General features: G+C 57.2%; 1 protein-coding gene across 5 annotated transcripts in view; it reads left to right on the plus strand.

The window, feature by feature from the left end:
* The window catches only part of HDAC7 (histone deacetylase 7), a 39,769-nt gene that overhangs the window by 22,383 nt on the left and 3,152 nt on the right, over positions 1-14,234 (plus strand). For 3 of the 5 annotated variants that reach the window (XM_019625832.1, XM_019625834.1, XM_019625836.1), the window contains 20 exons: positions 373-488; positions 631-756; positions 1,276-1,367; positions 1,558-1,668; positions 1,764-1,983; positions 2,179-2,375; positions 2,609-2,782; positions 4,018-4,237; positions 5,598-5,731; positions 5,904-6,024; positions 6,282-6,331; positions 7,613-7,720; positions 8,708-8,763; positions 8,929-9,016; positions 9,876-9,995; positions 10,227-10,324; positions 11,509-11,627; positions 12,329-12,462; positions 12,764-12,848; positions 14,095-14,233. In XM_019625832.1, the coding sequence (XP_019481377.1) occupies positions 373-488; positions 631-756; positions 1,276-1,367; positions 1,558-1,668; positions 1,764-1,983; positions 2,179-2,375; positions 2,609-2,782; positions 4,018-4,237; positions 5,598-5,731; positions 5,904-6,024; positions 6,282-6,331; positions 7,613-7,720; positions 8,708-8,763; positions 8,929-9,016; positions 9,876-9,995; positions 10,227-10,324; positions 11,509-11,627; positions 12,329-12,462; positions 12,764-12,848; positions 14,095-14,233 (2,508 nt within the window). The remainder of the gene's footprint in view (positions 1-372; positions 489-630; positions 757-1,275; positions 1,368-1,557; positions 1,669-1,763; positions 1,984-2,178; positions 2,376-2,608; positions 2,783-4,017; positions 4,238-5,597; positions 5,732-5,903; positions 6,025-6,281; positions 6,332-7,612; positions 7,721-8,707; positions 8,764-8,928; positions 9,017-9,875; positions 9,996-10,226; positions 10,325-11,508; positions 11,628-12,328; positions 12,463-12,763; positions 12,849-14,094; position 14,234) is intronic. The other 2 variants (XM_019625833.1, XM_019625837.1) reach the window with 2 other exon arrangements.

The raw sequence follows: 14,234 nt of genomic DNA on the forward strand, positions 1-14,234 counted from the left end.
CACACACACACACACACTACACTGGCTTTCTTATTCCACACAAGTCCCTTCTCATTTTATGTTTCCCTAATTACAAAAATACCCTGATTCCTAGAGCAGGTTCCTCCCACTTGAGACAGTGTCCTTCATGTGCCTGGGACCCTGGCTCCTCTGCCGAGATGAGATCAGAGGTCTGCATGTGGGCTGCTAGTAGAATGGGTGGCCCGATGCTGCCACCTGGAGATGGTGCCTGTTCCTGCCAGCCCCACACTGCCCACCCTGGTGGCTGCCACCTCCCCTGGCAGGGCCCATGCCCATGCTGGGGCATGAGGTGGCTGCCAGGCCTCTGGGCATCCCTGTGCCTCTGAAGCAGCCTTGGCACTCACTCCACAGAACTCTCGAGCCCTTGGAGACGGAAGGCGCGACCCGCTCCATGCTCAGCAGCTTTCTGCCTCCTGTTCCCAGCCTGCCCAGTGACCCCCCAGAACACTTCCCTCTGCGTAAGACAGGTGAGTGGGGCTGGCAGGTGGGGACCCAGTGAGAATTAATGGGGAGGACCTCGGACATGGGATGGCCGGGAGGGGGGGGCTGAGGGGCAGCGGGGAGGAGGATAGGATGGTGTGGGGCCGAGTAACACCGGTGCTTCTGCAGTCTCTGAGCCCAACCTGAAGCTGCGCTACAAGCCCAAGAAGTCCCTGGAGCGGAGGAAGAATCCACTGCTCAGAAAGGAGAGCGCCCCGCCCAGTCTCCGGCGGCGGACTGCAGAGACCCTCGGAGGTGAGGGCCGGCAGGATGCGTGGGGGCGGCTGCTCTTGTCCGTTTGAGTCAGGTCCCACCAAGACAGGGGTCCCCCCCTCGGGGCTACTGTGGCTGGTGGTACAGGGTGTGTGCTACACACTTGCCAGGGGGCGAGTTGGGGCTAGAAGCCAGCCCCTGCTCTGTTGGCCAAGCTGACTTCTAACCAGAAGAAGGGGCACCTTAAAAAAAAAAGTATCTATCGCTCAAGAGTGTGAGCTCTGAGCAACAGCGGTTCGAGTCCTGGCCCGAGCTGAGCAGCCGCTGAGCTGCCTACAGGTGGCAGGATGGCTTAGCAAAAAAAAAAAAATTAAAAAAAAATTATTTGAGANAAAAAAAAAAAAAAAAAAAAAAAAAAAAAAAAAAGGTATCTAAAGGCCCTGGAGACTAGTGGTGGCCTGCCTTCTTCCTACCCTCCTGGGAGGAAAGTGGGACGCAGAGGCCACCCTCCTGGCTACCTGCTGGTCTCTGACTGTGCCTCCCTCTCTCCCCAACCCTCAGACTCCTCCCCTAGTAGTAGCAGCACACCTGCGTCAGGGTGCAGCTCCCCCAACGACAGTGAGCACGGCCCCAACCCCGTCCTGGGCTCGGAGGTAAGGCCTTGCTGGCTGGACTCTCCGGGGGGCAGTTCTGAGGCTCAGCCCTCCTCTCAGCAAGTGGTCCCGACCAGGCTGGGGCCTCAGGGTCTGGGCAGCCCCACCCGAGCCTCTTGGGTGTTCTGGGAAAGGCATGCCCAGGGTGGAGGTCTGGGACCAGTGACCCCTGCCCTGCTCCTCATGGCAGGCGCTCTTGGGCCAGCGGCTGCGGCGGCAGGAGACCTCTCTGGCCCCGTTCGCCTTGCCGACAGTGTCCTTGCTGCCCGCAATCACACTGGGGCTGCCCGCACCTGCCAGGGTGAGTGGCTGAGGCGCCCTCCCCCACGCCAAGCTCCCAGCTTTTCACTCCCTTCTGCCGCCTCACCCCACCGCCTTCACTGTTCTTTCTGCCAGAACCTGCTCCCCTGTGACTCCTCCCCACCTCTCCCCCAGGCTGACGGTGACCGCAGGACCCATTCGACAATGGGCCCTCGGGGGCCGGTGCTGGGGAGCTCCCATGCTCCCCTCTTCCTGCCCCATGGCCTGGAGCCAGAAACTGGGAGCCCCTTGCCCTCTCGCCTGCAGCCCATTCTCCTCCTGGACCCCTCAGTCTCTCATGCCCCCCTGCTGACTGGTGAGTCCTGCTGCTTCTCTGGGGGAGGGGCTGGGTCCCTGCAGCCTGCGAAGGGCAAGCTTGGGCAGGGCCCCATCCTTCCTGCGCCCTCTGCCGCCCCCCCATCCTCCTATGTGTCTCCCTGCTGAGTCCTTGCTTCCTTCCATTCCTCCCCATGGCTCTTTCCTTATGTCCTCCCTGCCCCATTCTTTCCAGTGCCCGGGCTTGGGCCCCTGCCCTTTCACTTTGCCCAATCCTTACTGACCACCGAGCGGTTCTCCGGGTCAGGCCTCCACCGGCCGCTGAGTCGGACCCGCTCAGAACCCCTACCCCCAAGCGCCACCGCCCCACCACCGCTGGGCTCCCTGCAGCCCCGCCTGGAGCGGATCAAATCTCACGTCCAGCTGACCAAGGTGAGGGGAGGGGAGGTGGAGAGGTGTTACCTAACTGGGCTCCTCGGGGGCGGGAAGAAGGGAGGCTTTGGAAGGCGGGGACCTGGAGGGCCAGAGCGAGGATGTGGCTCCTGGGGGCTAAGCGGTGCACGGCCCCTGGAATCCCAACCAGATGATTGCCACCTAGCCCACTGCATCCCGCCCCACACCCTGCACTCCAGCATGGCTTCTCAGCAGACATCTCCCCTCCCCAGAGGCCAGCCAAGCCAAGTGAGAAGCCCCGACTGCGGCAGATACCTTCAGCTGAGGACCTGGAAACGGATGGTGGGGGAGTGGGGCCACTGAGGGATGACAGCCTGGAACACAGGGAGTCAAGCCACGGGCAGCATGAGGCCAGAGGCCCTGTTCCTCTCCAGCAGCACCAGCAGGTATGGCAGTGCCCAAGTAAGTGCCCCTCAGAAGGTGTCGTCAGGAGATGCTGAGGCCTGGCATAGATGGGAGGGAGGGAGATAGGCTATCAGTGCAGGGGAATAGCTTTGGGACCTATGATTGCCCTGCCAGATCCACACTGAGGTGCAGACAGACAGACACACACATACCCATGCACACTTGCATGCATACGTACATGCAGGCACACTTACACTGAATGCGCACTCCGGCAGCCTGCCAGGCTCTGGGTGAAGCCATGTCTCTTGTCCCGCAGTGAGGCTGGCGTTTCACAGAGCCATACACACTCCTACCCTAGTACCTCTCCCTGTGACCAGTGAGTTGTACTGTTTCCAGGAAGGTGGCGAGGGCAGGAAGTGGGGCAGAGCCGGGCTCAGACGCATCAACCAGAGCACTGTCACCGTGTGAGTCAAGCCATGGGGTATTAGTTTGCTGGGGCTGCTGTAACAAGTACTATAAACTGGGTGGCTTACACGACAGAAATGTATTGCCTCACAGTGCTGGAGGCAAAAGGTGAAATCAAGGTGTTGGCAGGGCTGGCTCCTTCTGAGGGCTGTGAGGGAAGGAGCTGTTCCAGGTCTTTCTCATCGGCTTGTAGGTGGCCGTCTTCTCCCTGTGTCTTCACATTATCTTCCTTCTGTCCATGTCTGTGTCCAAATTTCCCCTCTTTATGAGGACAAGAGTCATATTGGGTTAAGTCTCACTTTGATGACCTCATTTTAACTTGATTATCTCTGTAAAGACACTATCTTCAATTAAGGTCACATTCCGAGGTACTAGGGGTTAGGATTTCCTTCATAAATGTGAAGTGGGAGGGGGACACAATCAGCCCATAACACATGGTAACAGTCCACACACGTGCAGTGACTCGCGCAGGTCCCTGTATCCTTGGGCAGTTGCAGAGTCCGTGGAGACAAGATCCTGGTCAGAGCTGGGCCTGAGGCTCCTCACCTAGGTTCTGGCTTTGGAGTCCTGAGAGCCCAAGGAGCTCTAGGGGAATGGGGTGGTCAGTCTGGGGTGCAGACCTTTGGAGGACGAGTGGGGGTAAGGAGCTCAGAGTCAAAGGTCAGAGCCTGGCTGGGGGGCAGTACTAGAGGCGCCCTGGAATCTCTCTAGAAAGGGGGCCTGTATGGCGGTTTCCAAGACCTTGGGCAGAAGCACATGGGGCAGGATCCTGAAAACCTGGAGCCTGAGGCCCCCCCCCCGTGTCCCTCAGGTGTTCCTTTGGGAGCAGCAGCGACTGGCTGGACGACTCCCCCGGGTAGGCACTGGGGACTCTGTGCTGCTCCCCCTGGCCCAGGGTGGTCACCGACCCCTGTCCAGGGCTCAGTCGTCTCCAGCTGCACCTGCCTCACTGCCAACCCCGGAGCCTGCCAGCCAGGCCCGTGTCCTGCCCAGCTCAGAGACCTCCTCCAGGACCCTGCCCTTCACCACAGGTAAGACTTGGATCTGAGGGGGGCAGGAGGAAGGGACTGGGACACACAGAGGCTTGGGCATGAGCCCGTGTCACGTCATGGCGTCGCTCAGGACATTTTTTGAGGCCATAGAGACCATTTTTTGAGGCCACTTTCTTGGTCTTGTTAGATCCACACAGCGTCCACGAAGCGAGGGGATAGGTGGGGGTTCTCATTTTACACCTGAGGACACCCGGGCTCCGGAAGTCTAAGGTGACAAGCGTGTGGTCAGATAGCAAGCTGGCAGTTAGGTCAGCCTGAGCATTGTCAGGATCTCCTGACAACTAGCTCCAGCATTCCAAAACATGATATCTGTTGTTGTTGTTGTTGCTCTGCTTGTAAAAAGAACTCAAAAACATTTTAGAAAATTTGAAAACTGCAGAAAAGCATAAAAATAGAATAAAAATCACTAACCAGTATCCTACTATCCAGAGGGAATCACTCTTAAATGCTGCTATATTCTGTCCAGTCTTTGTTTCAGCCGTCCGTACACATAGAAGCACCCTATGTACCATATAAAAGTTCCAACATGAGTACCATATATACATTGTACCCCGCTTTATTCAGTTAACACAGGAATACTTCATAATATAATTAACCTTTAGGAATGAGATTTTTATAGTATTTCATCGCAATATTTTATTTTTATTTAAAGGTTTCTTACTGGTTGGGCAGTTAAATGCTTACTCATTTTTCCTCATGTGAATTTCCTTCACTCATCCCTCGGATAGTTTCCCAAGGGTCCTTCTTAAGGAGTGGCGTCCCTAGACCAAATGGTGGGAGCATTTTGACGATCCCCGATGTCCTCAGACTTGCTGAAAGTGACCCTCCCACCGGCAGTGTACAGGGCCCTCCTCCAGGCACCTCCCTGGTCAGGCCCAAACAGTCACTTCCTCAAAACTGCATCTGTCTGGTCACATGGCCCAGTGTCACTGCTGGCTTCCCAGCTCCCGGTTTTGGGGTTTCTGAGGAATTCTTTCTCCTCTCGCTCCCCCTTGGTAGGCTATTTGGGTCATGACATTCAGCCTGAGACCCTGATGTTAGGCCTCCCTTTGTTAGGCTCTGTGTTCCTGAGCTCATGGTAGATGGATTGGGCTGCGTGAGGAGGGTCAGTGTGACTGACGGGAAGGCAGTGGCTGCGTGGCAGTCCTGTGGGCTGGGGCTATGTTGGTGTGTGTGTGAGGTAGTGGCGATGCCTGGGTCAGTGGCTGGGGGGGTGAGTCTGTGTGAAGGTTCAGGATGGGGGTTGAGTGCCAGGCCTGGCTCCATGTGGGTGGGAGGCAGGGGGGTGGCAGGCAGTGGGGACCCCCGGGGGCCTTGGCCCTGACTCTGCTCCTGGCAGGGCTGGTCTACGACTCTGTCATGCTGAAGCACCAGTGCTCCTGCGGAGACAACAGCAGGCACCCAGAGCACGCAGGCCGCATCCAGAGCATCTGGTCCCGGCTGCAGGAGCGGGGGCTCCGGAGCCAGTGTGAGGTGAGGAGGTGGGGCAGGGGCTGCAGAGCTGAGGAGGTAAGAGTCATGGGAGGGAAGGGGGTAGGGGCCCTGGCGAGAAGGGGGCAGCATGAAATGAGGGGCAGACGGGGTGGTGGTAATGGCAGGGAAGGGAGCGAGCAGGGCCTCAGGCGTTCTCTGGGCCCTTCCTCAGTGTCTCCGGGGCCGGAAGGCCTCCCTGGAGGAGCTGCAGTCAGTGCACTCTGAACGGCACGTGCTCCTCTACGGCACCAACCCGCTCAGCCGCCTGAAACTGGACAACGGGAAGCTGGCAGGTAGGGGCCCAATGGCACCTGGGGACCCCGTACCTCTCCAGGCTCACTCAGCCCACCCATTCCGTCTCTCTCATCCCAGCCCTGTCCAGCCTGTCCCTCTAGCGTCCTGGACTCCCCACGCCGCCCCTCGTCCCTTTGTTCCCGACCTCCACCTTGCCTTGTGCACCCGCCCAGCCTTCTTTTCCGGGCCTCCCTGCTCCTGGCCAGGCCAGAGGCTGAGAGGCTTCAGCTCACACACACGGGGCCTCTGTCCACAGGGCTCCTGGCACAGCGGATGTTTGTGATGCTGTCCTGTGGTGGAGTTGGGGTAAGTGTGCCCCGGGGTCTCGAGCAGACATTGCCACGGGTTCTTGGATCTCCTCCCTGTGTTCCGCCAGGCTCAGCCCCTGCCTTCTTGTTCTTGTGGTTCTGCCAGACCTGGCTGGCCAGGGGCTTTCCCATCATGCCCCTCTGCCGGCTAGAAGCTCCTTGGGGACAGGTGTGTCCTTGGCCCACCAGTGTCTGCAGAGTGTGGAGCCCTGTGCCTCGCACTTAGAAGGTGTTTGGTAAATGTTGCATGAGGCTCAAAGAGCAAGGCCAATGTCATGTCCCTTCATAAGACCCCAGTGGTTGGGACTGGCCATTCCGTGCCATCCTCCAGGCTGCTTGGCCTCCCTGGAGAAAGGCGTCCAAGCAGAGTCAGGGCTGCCTGGCCTGGGGCTATGGGGGTGCCTCCAGTGTCCTTGGCGACCCAGGCACTTCCCTCCCGCCCTCCAGCCTTCCTCCCTCCATCCTCACCCTGCTTGGGGGGCTTCCTACCTTATGGCGATCAGGGCTTTCCTTATCTTAAAAGATGCCTGCAGTGGTTTCCCAGCCAGGTGTGTGGAGGCAGGGGCTGGAGGGAAATGGGAACTAGAGCTGGTGGGGGCTGTTTGGGAGCCAGTCAGCGCCCTATTCACAACTCCCCATTTCTTGCCACTTTCTGATTTTTCCAACTGTTGTTGCTTCTGTTTTCTCCTCCCTCCTCTCCCTCTTTGTCTGTCTCTCTTTCTTTCTTTCTCCAGCCTCTTGAGACTCTCTCTGCCTTCCTCGCCTCTCTTGGTCCGCCTCGCCCTCCCCATCTCCCCATCATGCCCCCCCGGCCCCTCCCTAGCCTTGAGGCCCAGGGACTGGGTTTGGGGGGCCTTCCAGCCTGGGCTAGGGGCCCTGAGTGGAAGACAGTGGTGCAGACGGCCCCTCGAGCTCCGACCATCCCGCAGGGCCTGAGCAGAGCCAGCTGGGGCTTAAAACCCCCTCCAGGCCCAAACCCCAAGTCCCGCCCAGGTAACGCCATGCCCCCAACTCTGACCGGGGAGGCAGGCGCGATGCCGCCGGCAGAGTGCTGGCCAGATACGGGCTGGTGATACGGACTGAAGCTGGGAAGGAGACGTCATGCTGGGACTGGGGGATACAGGAGGCCTTGCCTTTGGGCGGTGGGGCACTGGGGAGGCAGCACTGTCTGCCCAGCTCCCTGCCCCTGGGGTTCTGGCCATGGGGCGGGCACCACCCATGGGCCCTGGCTCCTGTGGGAAGCCTTGGATGATGCGGGCCCTGACTCTGGCCCCCACAGGTGGATACTGACACCATCTGGAATGAACTGCACTCCTCCAATGCAGCCCGCTGGGCCGCCGGCAGTGTCACCGACCTGGCCTTCAAAGTGGCTTCCCGTGAGCTAAAGGTAGGAGATACAGGCTGAACGTGGGCAAGCCACGGACGAGGCGGCAGGATGGGACAGCAGGGAAGGCCAGATGCAGAGCCCCAGACTTCTCATTCCTCTAGGGTAGCACCACAGGGTTTTGGAAGGGAAATAGAGACCTCTGGGGGCCAAAATGAGATTTGAACCTTAGGCTCATGTTACTTGGTGGGGAGTCAAGCCACTGTGACCCTGGACCTTTGGTCTCTAAGAGACTCAGGGTCATGACCATCCAGGATCACTTAACACAGACCCGCTGTGTGACCCTAGGCAAGTTGCAGTGTCTCTGGACCTCCATGGCAGATTGGTTCTTTGCAATGCTGAAGTTTTATAGTCCGGGTTGGTGCTCTGGGCTGGGCACCTTACAGGGGCTTGTCCTGAGGTCCACACCCCGCATTATTTAGGAGCTCGGCTCAAGACTGTCACAGTGTCCTCAGTGTCACAGCCCCTTAGTGGGGTTTTGCAGCTAAGGGCGCAGCCCTGGGTTTAAAATCCTGGCTCCACTATTTACAGCAAGGCAGCTTTGCACGAATTGCTTAACCCGCCTAAGCTTCAGATTTCTCCTCAACTGTAGTAAGCTAGAGATAGTAATAATCTTTATTTTATGGAGATGTTTTGAGGATTAGATATCATTTACCTCAGATGTTGTGAGGATGAAATCCAGTGTTTCTAAAGTGCTTACACAGGGCCAGGCACCTAGTGTTGGCCCAAGAAACAGTAGCTGTTGTTATTACAAGGTGCTAACAGCGAGGACACACCAGGGTGGTGGGTTCTGTGTTCATGTCCAGCCGAAAAGCAGAGGATGCTGGCCTGGGGTCTGAGTAGCGGGGGCCTGCAGATGCATTCTGGCTGCAGTCAGCTGTTGCCCCATGGCTCCTTCTCTGGGTAGGAGCCTAGGGCTGGGGGCAGGTTCATGGAGAGGTGGGTCAGAGGGCTGGCTGTTTGGATGATAAGCATTCTTTCCTTTTCCAGAACGGTTTTGCTGTGGTTCGGCCCCCAGGACACCATGCAGACCACTCCACAGCCATGTAAGGCCTGGGGAAGGCCTGGGTGGGATGAAATGCGAGACATTCCCTTCTTCCCCTGAGCCCTATTGCGGCTAGGCCGGGCCAGGATCCGGTGGACAGAGGAGGCTGGAGAGGTGGAGACACTGAAAAGAATGGGCTGGCAGGACCTCTTTCTCCTCTTCCCAGGGGCTTCTGCTTCTTCAACTCAGTGGCCATCGCCTGCCGGCAGCTGCAACAGCAGAGCAAGGCCAGCAGGATCCTCATCGTGGACTGGGTAGGTCCTGGTGCCTAGGCCCTTCAGACCCAAGAGCCTTATGGAGAGAGCTCTTAGCCTGGTGTCAGATGTGGCATCATGTGCTAGTTCTGCTTTGGCCTCCTGGCCCTCCGTTTCCCCCGGTGTAACATGCGGGTGAAGGTAACACCCACATCACAGGAGCTTTTGGGAGGGCCAGAAAACGTGTATGGGAAGGCCTTCAGCCATAACCGACTCCCACAACAGGAGGAGCCATCCGAGGGCTGCCTTTGGCCTCTGTTGGCTTCTTGCTGCAGATCTCATTTCCGCATTTCCCCTACTGGTAGTGACAATATCAGTAACAGCAGGAAACATCAATATACCACTAATTGCATATGACATATTTAATCCTGAGTACAACCTGGTTTGCAGAGGAGGAAAGTAAGCTCAGAGACGTTAGGTAACTTGCGCACAGCCACACACCTCGTACATCCCGAGACTGGGATTTGAAGTCAGGTGGTTAGCTCTAGAGTACGTGCCTCTTTAACTACCAAGCTATCCCACTCTGCGCTGACATCTGCGAAGGAGACAATCTGAAGCCGAAACTGCGGACAGCGGAGGCGCTTTCCACACGTGCGCCCATGCACGGTTCTGTGAGTTAACAAGTGCAGGGCCATAGCTCTTCCTAGGATGGACGGCGCCGGGATTCCTGTACCTGCCCCTTTGTAACTAAGTAGTTGGAGCCACTCAATGGTTTAGCTCTAGGAGCCCCAGTTTTCTCACCCCCAGTCTAGGGTCCTGACCCTCAGAATGGTCACTGACCTCAAAACCCTTCTAACGTGTTTCAGTTTCCATCTCGCTGCTTTCAGACCTCCCCTAATCTGCCCATCTCCCTGCACAGGATGTTCACCATGGCAACGGCACCCAGCAAACCTTCTACCAGGACCCCAGTGTGCTCTACATCTCCCTGCATCGCCATGACGATGGCAACTTTTTCCCGGGCAGTGGGGCTGTGGATGAGGTAACCGCATGTCGGGTCTACCCCTTCCATCCCCATTGACTCTCCCTCATGGCTCTGCCTCTGTCGCAACCAGCTGTGTGAGCCTGGAAAGATTGTTTAGCCTCCCTGATCCTCAGTTTCTCCATCTGGAAGTGAAGAAGGTGGACAAGCTGATCTTGCAGCACGAATATCCTGGGATTCCCCTCCTGGGACTCTGCTTTCCTCACGTCTCTCCTGCATCCTGTTTTCCAGGTGGGAGCTGGCAGCGGTGAGGGCTTCAACGTCAACGTGGCCTGGGCTGGAGGTCTGGACCCCCCAATGGGGGATCCTGAGTACCTGGCCGCCTTCAGGTAAGTGCTCTGGGTGCCCATCAGGGCTACCCTCTCCTGCCCCTTCCCCCAACAGCACGAAGTTGGAGGTGATCAGTTGGCTTGTCAGCCTGTCCTTATCCAATTACTAGACATTATATGTCAGCCCCAGAACGGAGGCAAACACAAGGAAAGGCACTGGCTTCTAGTGGCCTCCACTCCCAATAGGAAGACAGGAAACAGAATGAGAAAGTCAAAGGATGCTTTATAAAATCACACATTATCATGAGCCAATGCTGTACTGAGTGTTGAGAGACGGGCAGGGTAGAATGAGCAGAGTTCCCACCTTCAGTCAAAGAAACCTGCCTGGAGGAGGGGGGCTTATTGCAGGAGATGAGAAACTTAAATTGTGGAGAAAGAGGGAAAGCAGATGGTGTCCATATTGGGGGAGTTGCTTAAGAAAAGCCACTCTAGAATAGCAGCTTTAGGCTGTGTTCAGGAGTTCTTATATATCTCACTCTGTGGTCCCTGTACTCCCATTTGAGAAAAGGAACACCTGGAAGTAGGTCTCCAAATACTTTTCTGGAGATATTCTCTACGAGAGCTAATTCTGTAGGAGCCCTGGATTGTTGTTCCTGGTGTCTGCGTGCCCTGAGCCTGGGGCCTTGAAAGACATCAAAATGGACCCCAGGGGTGGGTCAGGGATGGAGGGAGGCAGCTGTGGGGGACAGGAGGGGCCGAAGAGGAAAGAATGGATCTGGGTGACCCAGGACCTCAGAGTCTAGTCATCTTGGTCAACTCCTAGGTGGCCAGTGGCAAGGTGTGGTCAACTCAGTCTAAAGTGGACAGCAACTCAATACAGAGTATTTCTAGTCCCTGAGGCTCAGTGACCTGCCCTTTCTCTGTGGCCCTGCCCGCTGTGCTCTACAGACACAAACATTCTTCTTTCATTCCCTCTGGTACCTCATCCTTGGCTTCTTTCTGCCTTACGCCAGTTAAGAGCACCGGGTGGCTGAGTCCTTAGGCTATGCCAGGGACGTGGGTGGCCAGCCAAGGTCAAAGAAGTCAGAGGGATTCGCTAATCCTGCTGGGTGTCTTGGAGTCCTAGGAGCAGGGTGGCCCACAGTAAAGCTGGCGGGAGAGGGCTGGCACCAGGCAGGGGCCCTTGGCCTCTGTCCCCACAGCCCTGCACAGTGTGGTGAGCCCCTCTTCTCACACCCTCACAGGATAGTTGTGATGCCCATCGCCCGAGAGTTCTCTCCGGACCTGGTCCTAGTGTCAGCTGGGTTTGATGCTGCCGAGGGTCACCCGGCCCCGCTGGGTGGCTACCGTGTTTCTGCCAGATGTAAGGAAGGCCCAGCCCTGGGGGTGGAGGGGAATAAGGAAGGGGGGCTAGGCTGGAAGGGGAGGACTGCCCAGGTCAAGGGGAAGGTGGCAGTGGCCGGCCCAGGGCCATGAGTGTGAGGACTAGAGTATGGCAGCTGGCCCTGGAGTTCTCTGAGCTCTACTAGCCCAGCACAGCCCAGGGTCCCTTCTATTAATCAAGTCCATTCACTAAGTCACACCCTGGGGACTTATGTCCAATAGACAGGAGGCTCAGCCATAGTACTACCCCCCACCCCAAATGTGTCACTCCCAGGCTGGGCTGGCAGCTTCTCCTGAGGGAAGATGGGGAGGAATAATGTTCTCAGAACAGAGGGAGCACATTCAGCCTACGGGGCCACAAGGCCTGGAGGACAGACAGAGAAGATGGTATGGCTCCGTGAAAAGGACACTGGCCGGAGTCACTGCTGCTGGTTCAAGTCCCAGCCTTGCCACCAACTAGCTGTGGGCCCTTGTACAAGTCCCGTAACCTCTCTGAGCCTTGAGTGAGGTATAATAATAGGTTTTATAAGGGGGTCCTTGTGAAAGCACTTGGGAAAGTAGAGAGTTATGCACCTGCGTTATTATTTACAAGGGAAGAAGCAAGCAGGGGAATAATAGGTAGAGAGGGTCCATTGCTCCTCCACTCTCACCTCGTCCATTCTTCCCCTCCCAACCATCTAGGTTTTGGGTACATGACGCAGCAGCTGATGAGCTTGGCGGGAGGTGCGGTGGTGCTGGCCTTGGAGGGGGGCCATGACCTCACCGCCATCTGTGACGCCTCCGAGGCCTGTGTGGCTGCTCTTCTGGGCAACAAGGTAAGCTGCCTGCCCCCCATCCGTGCCTCTGTGGGGCAAGGAGCCCGGCTATCCCAGGACTGCCCCAAAGACCAGGCAGATGGGGTGCCTCACAGATAAGGTGGGGGTGGCTAGGCCTGGAATGAGGGGGATAGAGTGGATACCTCTTCCCCAGGTCAGGTCTAGAGCCAGCACCTCCTGCCCTAGCCCGAGCCAGAAGCACATGCCTATTTATGCCCAGAAAGCCAGAGTCCTTGGAGTGGGAGAGAGCTGGGTAGGGCGTATCTGAGACTGGCGGCTGATGTACTATTTTCTTCTATAGGTCGACCCCCTTTCAGAAGAAGGCTGGAAGCAGAAACCCAACCTCAACGCCATCCGCTCTCTGGAAGCCGTGATCCGGGTGCACAGTGAGTGTGGAGAGAGGACACCCGCTGACCCCAGACTTGGGAGAACCTGAGAAGTCTGCTCTTCCCAGTGACCAGGTCCCCAGGGTTTCTGCCGCCAGCAGAAGGGCTGGTCAGGACCAGGCTTCCTATAAGTTACCCTGGCCAGAATGGTGGGGTAGCCCGCCCAGGAGTGGAGAGCCATGGAGCCCTCTAGGTGGACCCAGCAGGGACCACCAGACAGTGACCTCCTCAAGGCAGGGCTGGCCTCCCATCTCCAGCCAAAGCCCTAGGCCAGGCCAGGCCAACAAGGACACTTAGGCCTTGTTTGCGCAAAGTGCTGGTTCCTACCTTGACCCTCAGTCCTGGCTGCAGGGGTCTCAAGAGCTCTGCTTGCTTTGGGGGCTGAGCCTTAGAATAATCCCACATTTGGAAAGCACTTAAGATTTTCAACTTCAACTCAGCATCTATGGAGCACTTTTCGTAAAGAACCCAAGATCTATGCTAGGGATACAAAAATGAATAAAATAGATTTCCTCACATCTGGGGCTCAGGAAGGAAGCGCATGTAATGTGAAGATGCTGCTGGTACTTTGTACGGAACCTGCACGCTGGGCCAGGCACTGGGTGTGTTCCCTGGACTTGACTTCTCATAACCGTATGCAGGGTGGTCATGTCCATGGTCTAGGTGGGACCGTGGGAGCCCAGGGCAAGTGACTGGCTTTCCGATAGCCACACACACAGCAGCTATGGTGATGCTCAACTCTCCTGGTGCTGTGTCCTTCCCTCCTCTCACCTGCTCCTGTCCTGTGTGCTGGGCTGAGCCTTGCTTGGGGCTGATGCGAGTGGGACCGACCCTGTGCTCCAGGAGGCCAGGGCTTGGGATCCGTGAGGTCACTGTGTTACAGACCCCGTCTGTGGAAAAATGGGCCCTACCGGTCCTCTTAGGAACCCCACACCTATAGGGATGGGTCAGAGGTGGCCTTTCAGCTAACGGGGTGGGAGGAATGGCTTGGGCACCTACTAGGCCACCTCACAGCCATGCCAAATCTGTTCTGCAAACCCTGTCATGGTTGCGGGGGCCAAGACGGAGACCGCATTGTGTTGAAGGTAGAGGCAGGTGAGAGAGCTGACCCCACACTGATGACACACACGATACTCTTGGACCCTTGGTCTGAGATGTACCGTTTCAATATCAGTCTAGGATGCGTGGCATGGCAGGGGAGGGACTTATTTTCCCCAACCCTTTCTGACTTGGCTTCTTGTCTCAGGTAAATACTGGGGCTGCATGCAGCGCCTGGCCTCCTGTCCAGAGTCCTGGGTACCCAGGGTGCCAGGGGCAGATGCAGAAGAAGTGGAGGCAGTGACTGCACTGGCATCCCTCTCCGTGGGCATCCTGGCTGAAGAGAGG

The sequence above is a fragment of the Hipposideros armiger genome, unplaced genomic scaffold, assembly GCF_001890085.2.
Source record: "Hipposideros armiger isolate ML-2016 unplaced genomic scaffold, ASM189008v1 scaffold_640, whole genome shotgun sequence".
NCBI lineage: Eukaryota > Metazoa > Chordata > Mammalia > Chiroptera > Hipposideridae > Hipposideros > Hipposideros armiger.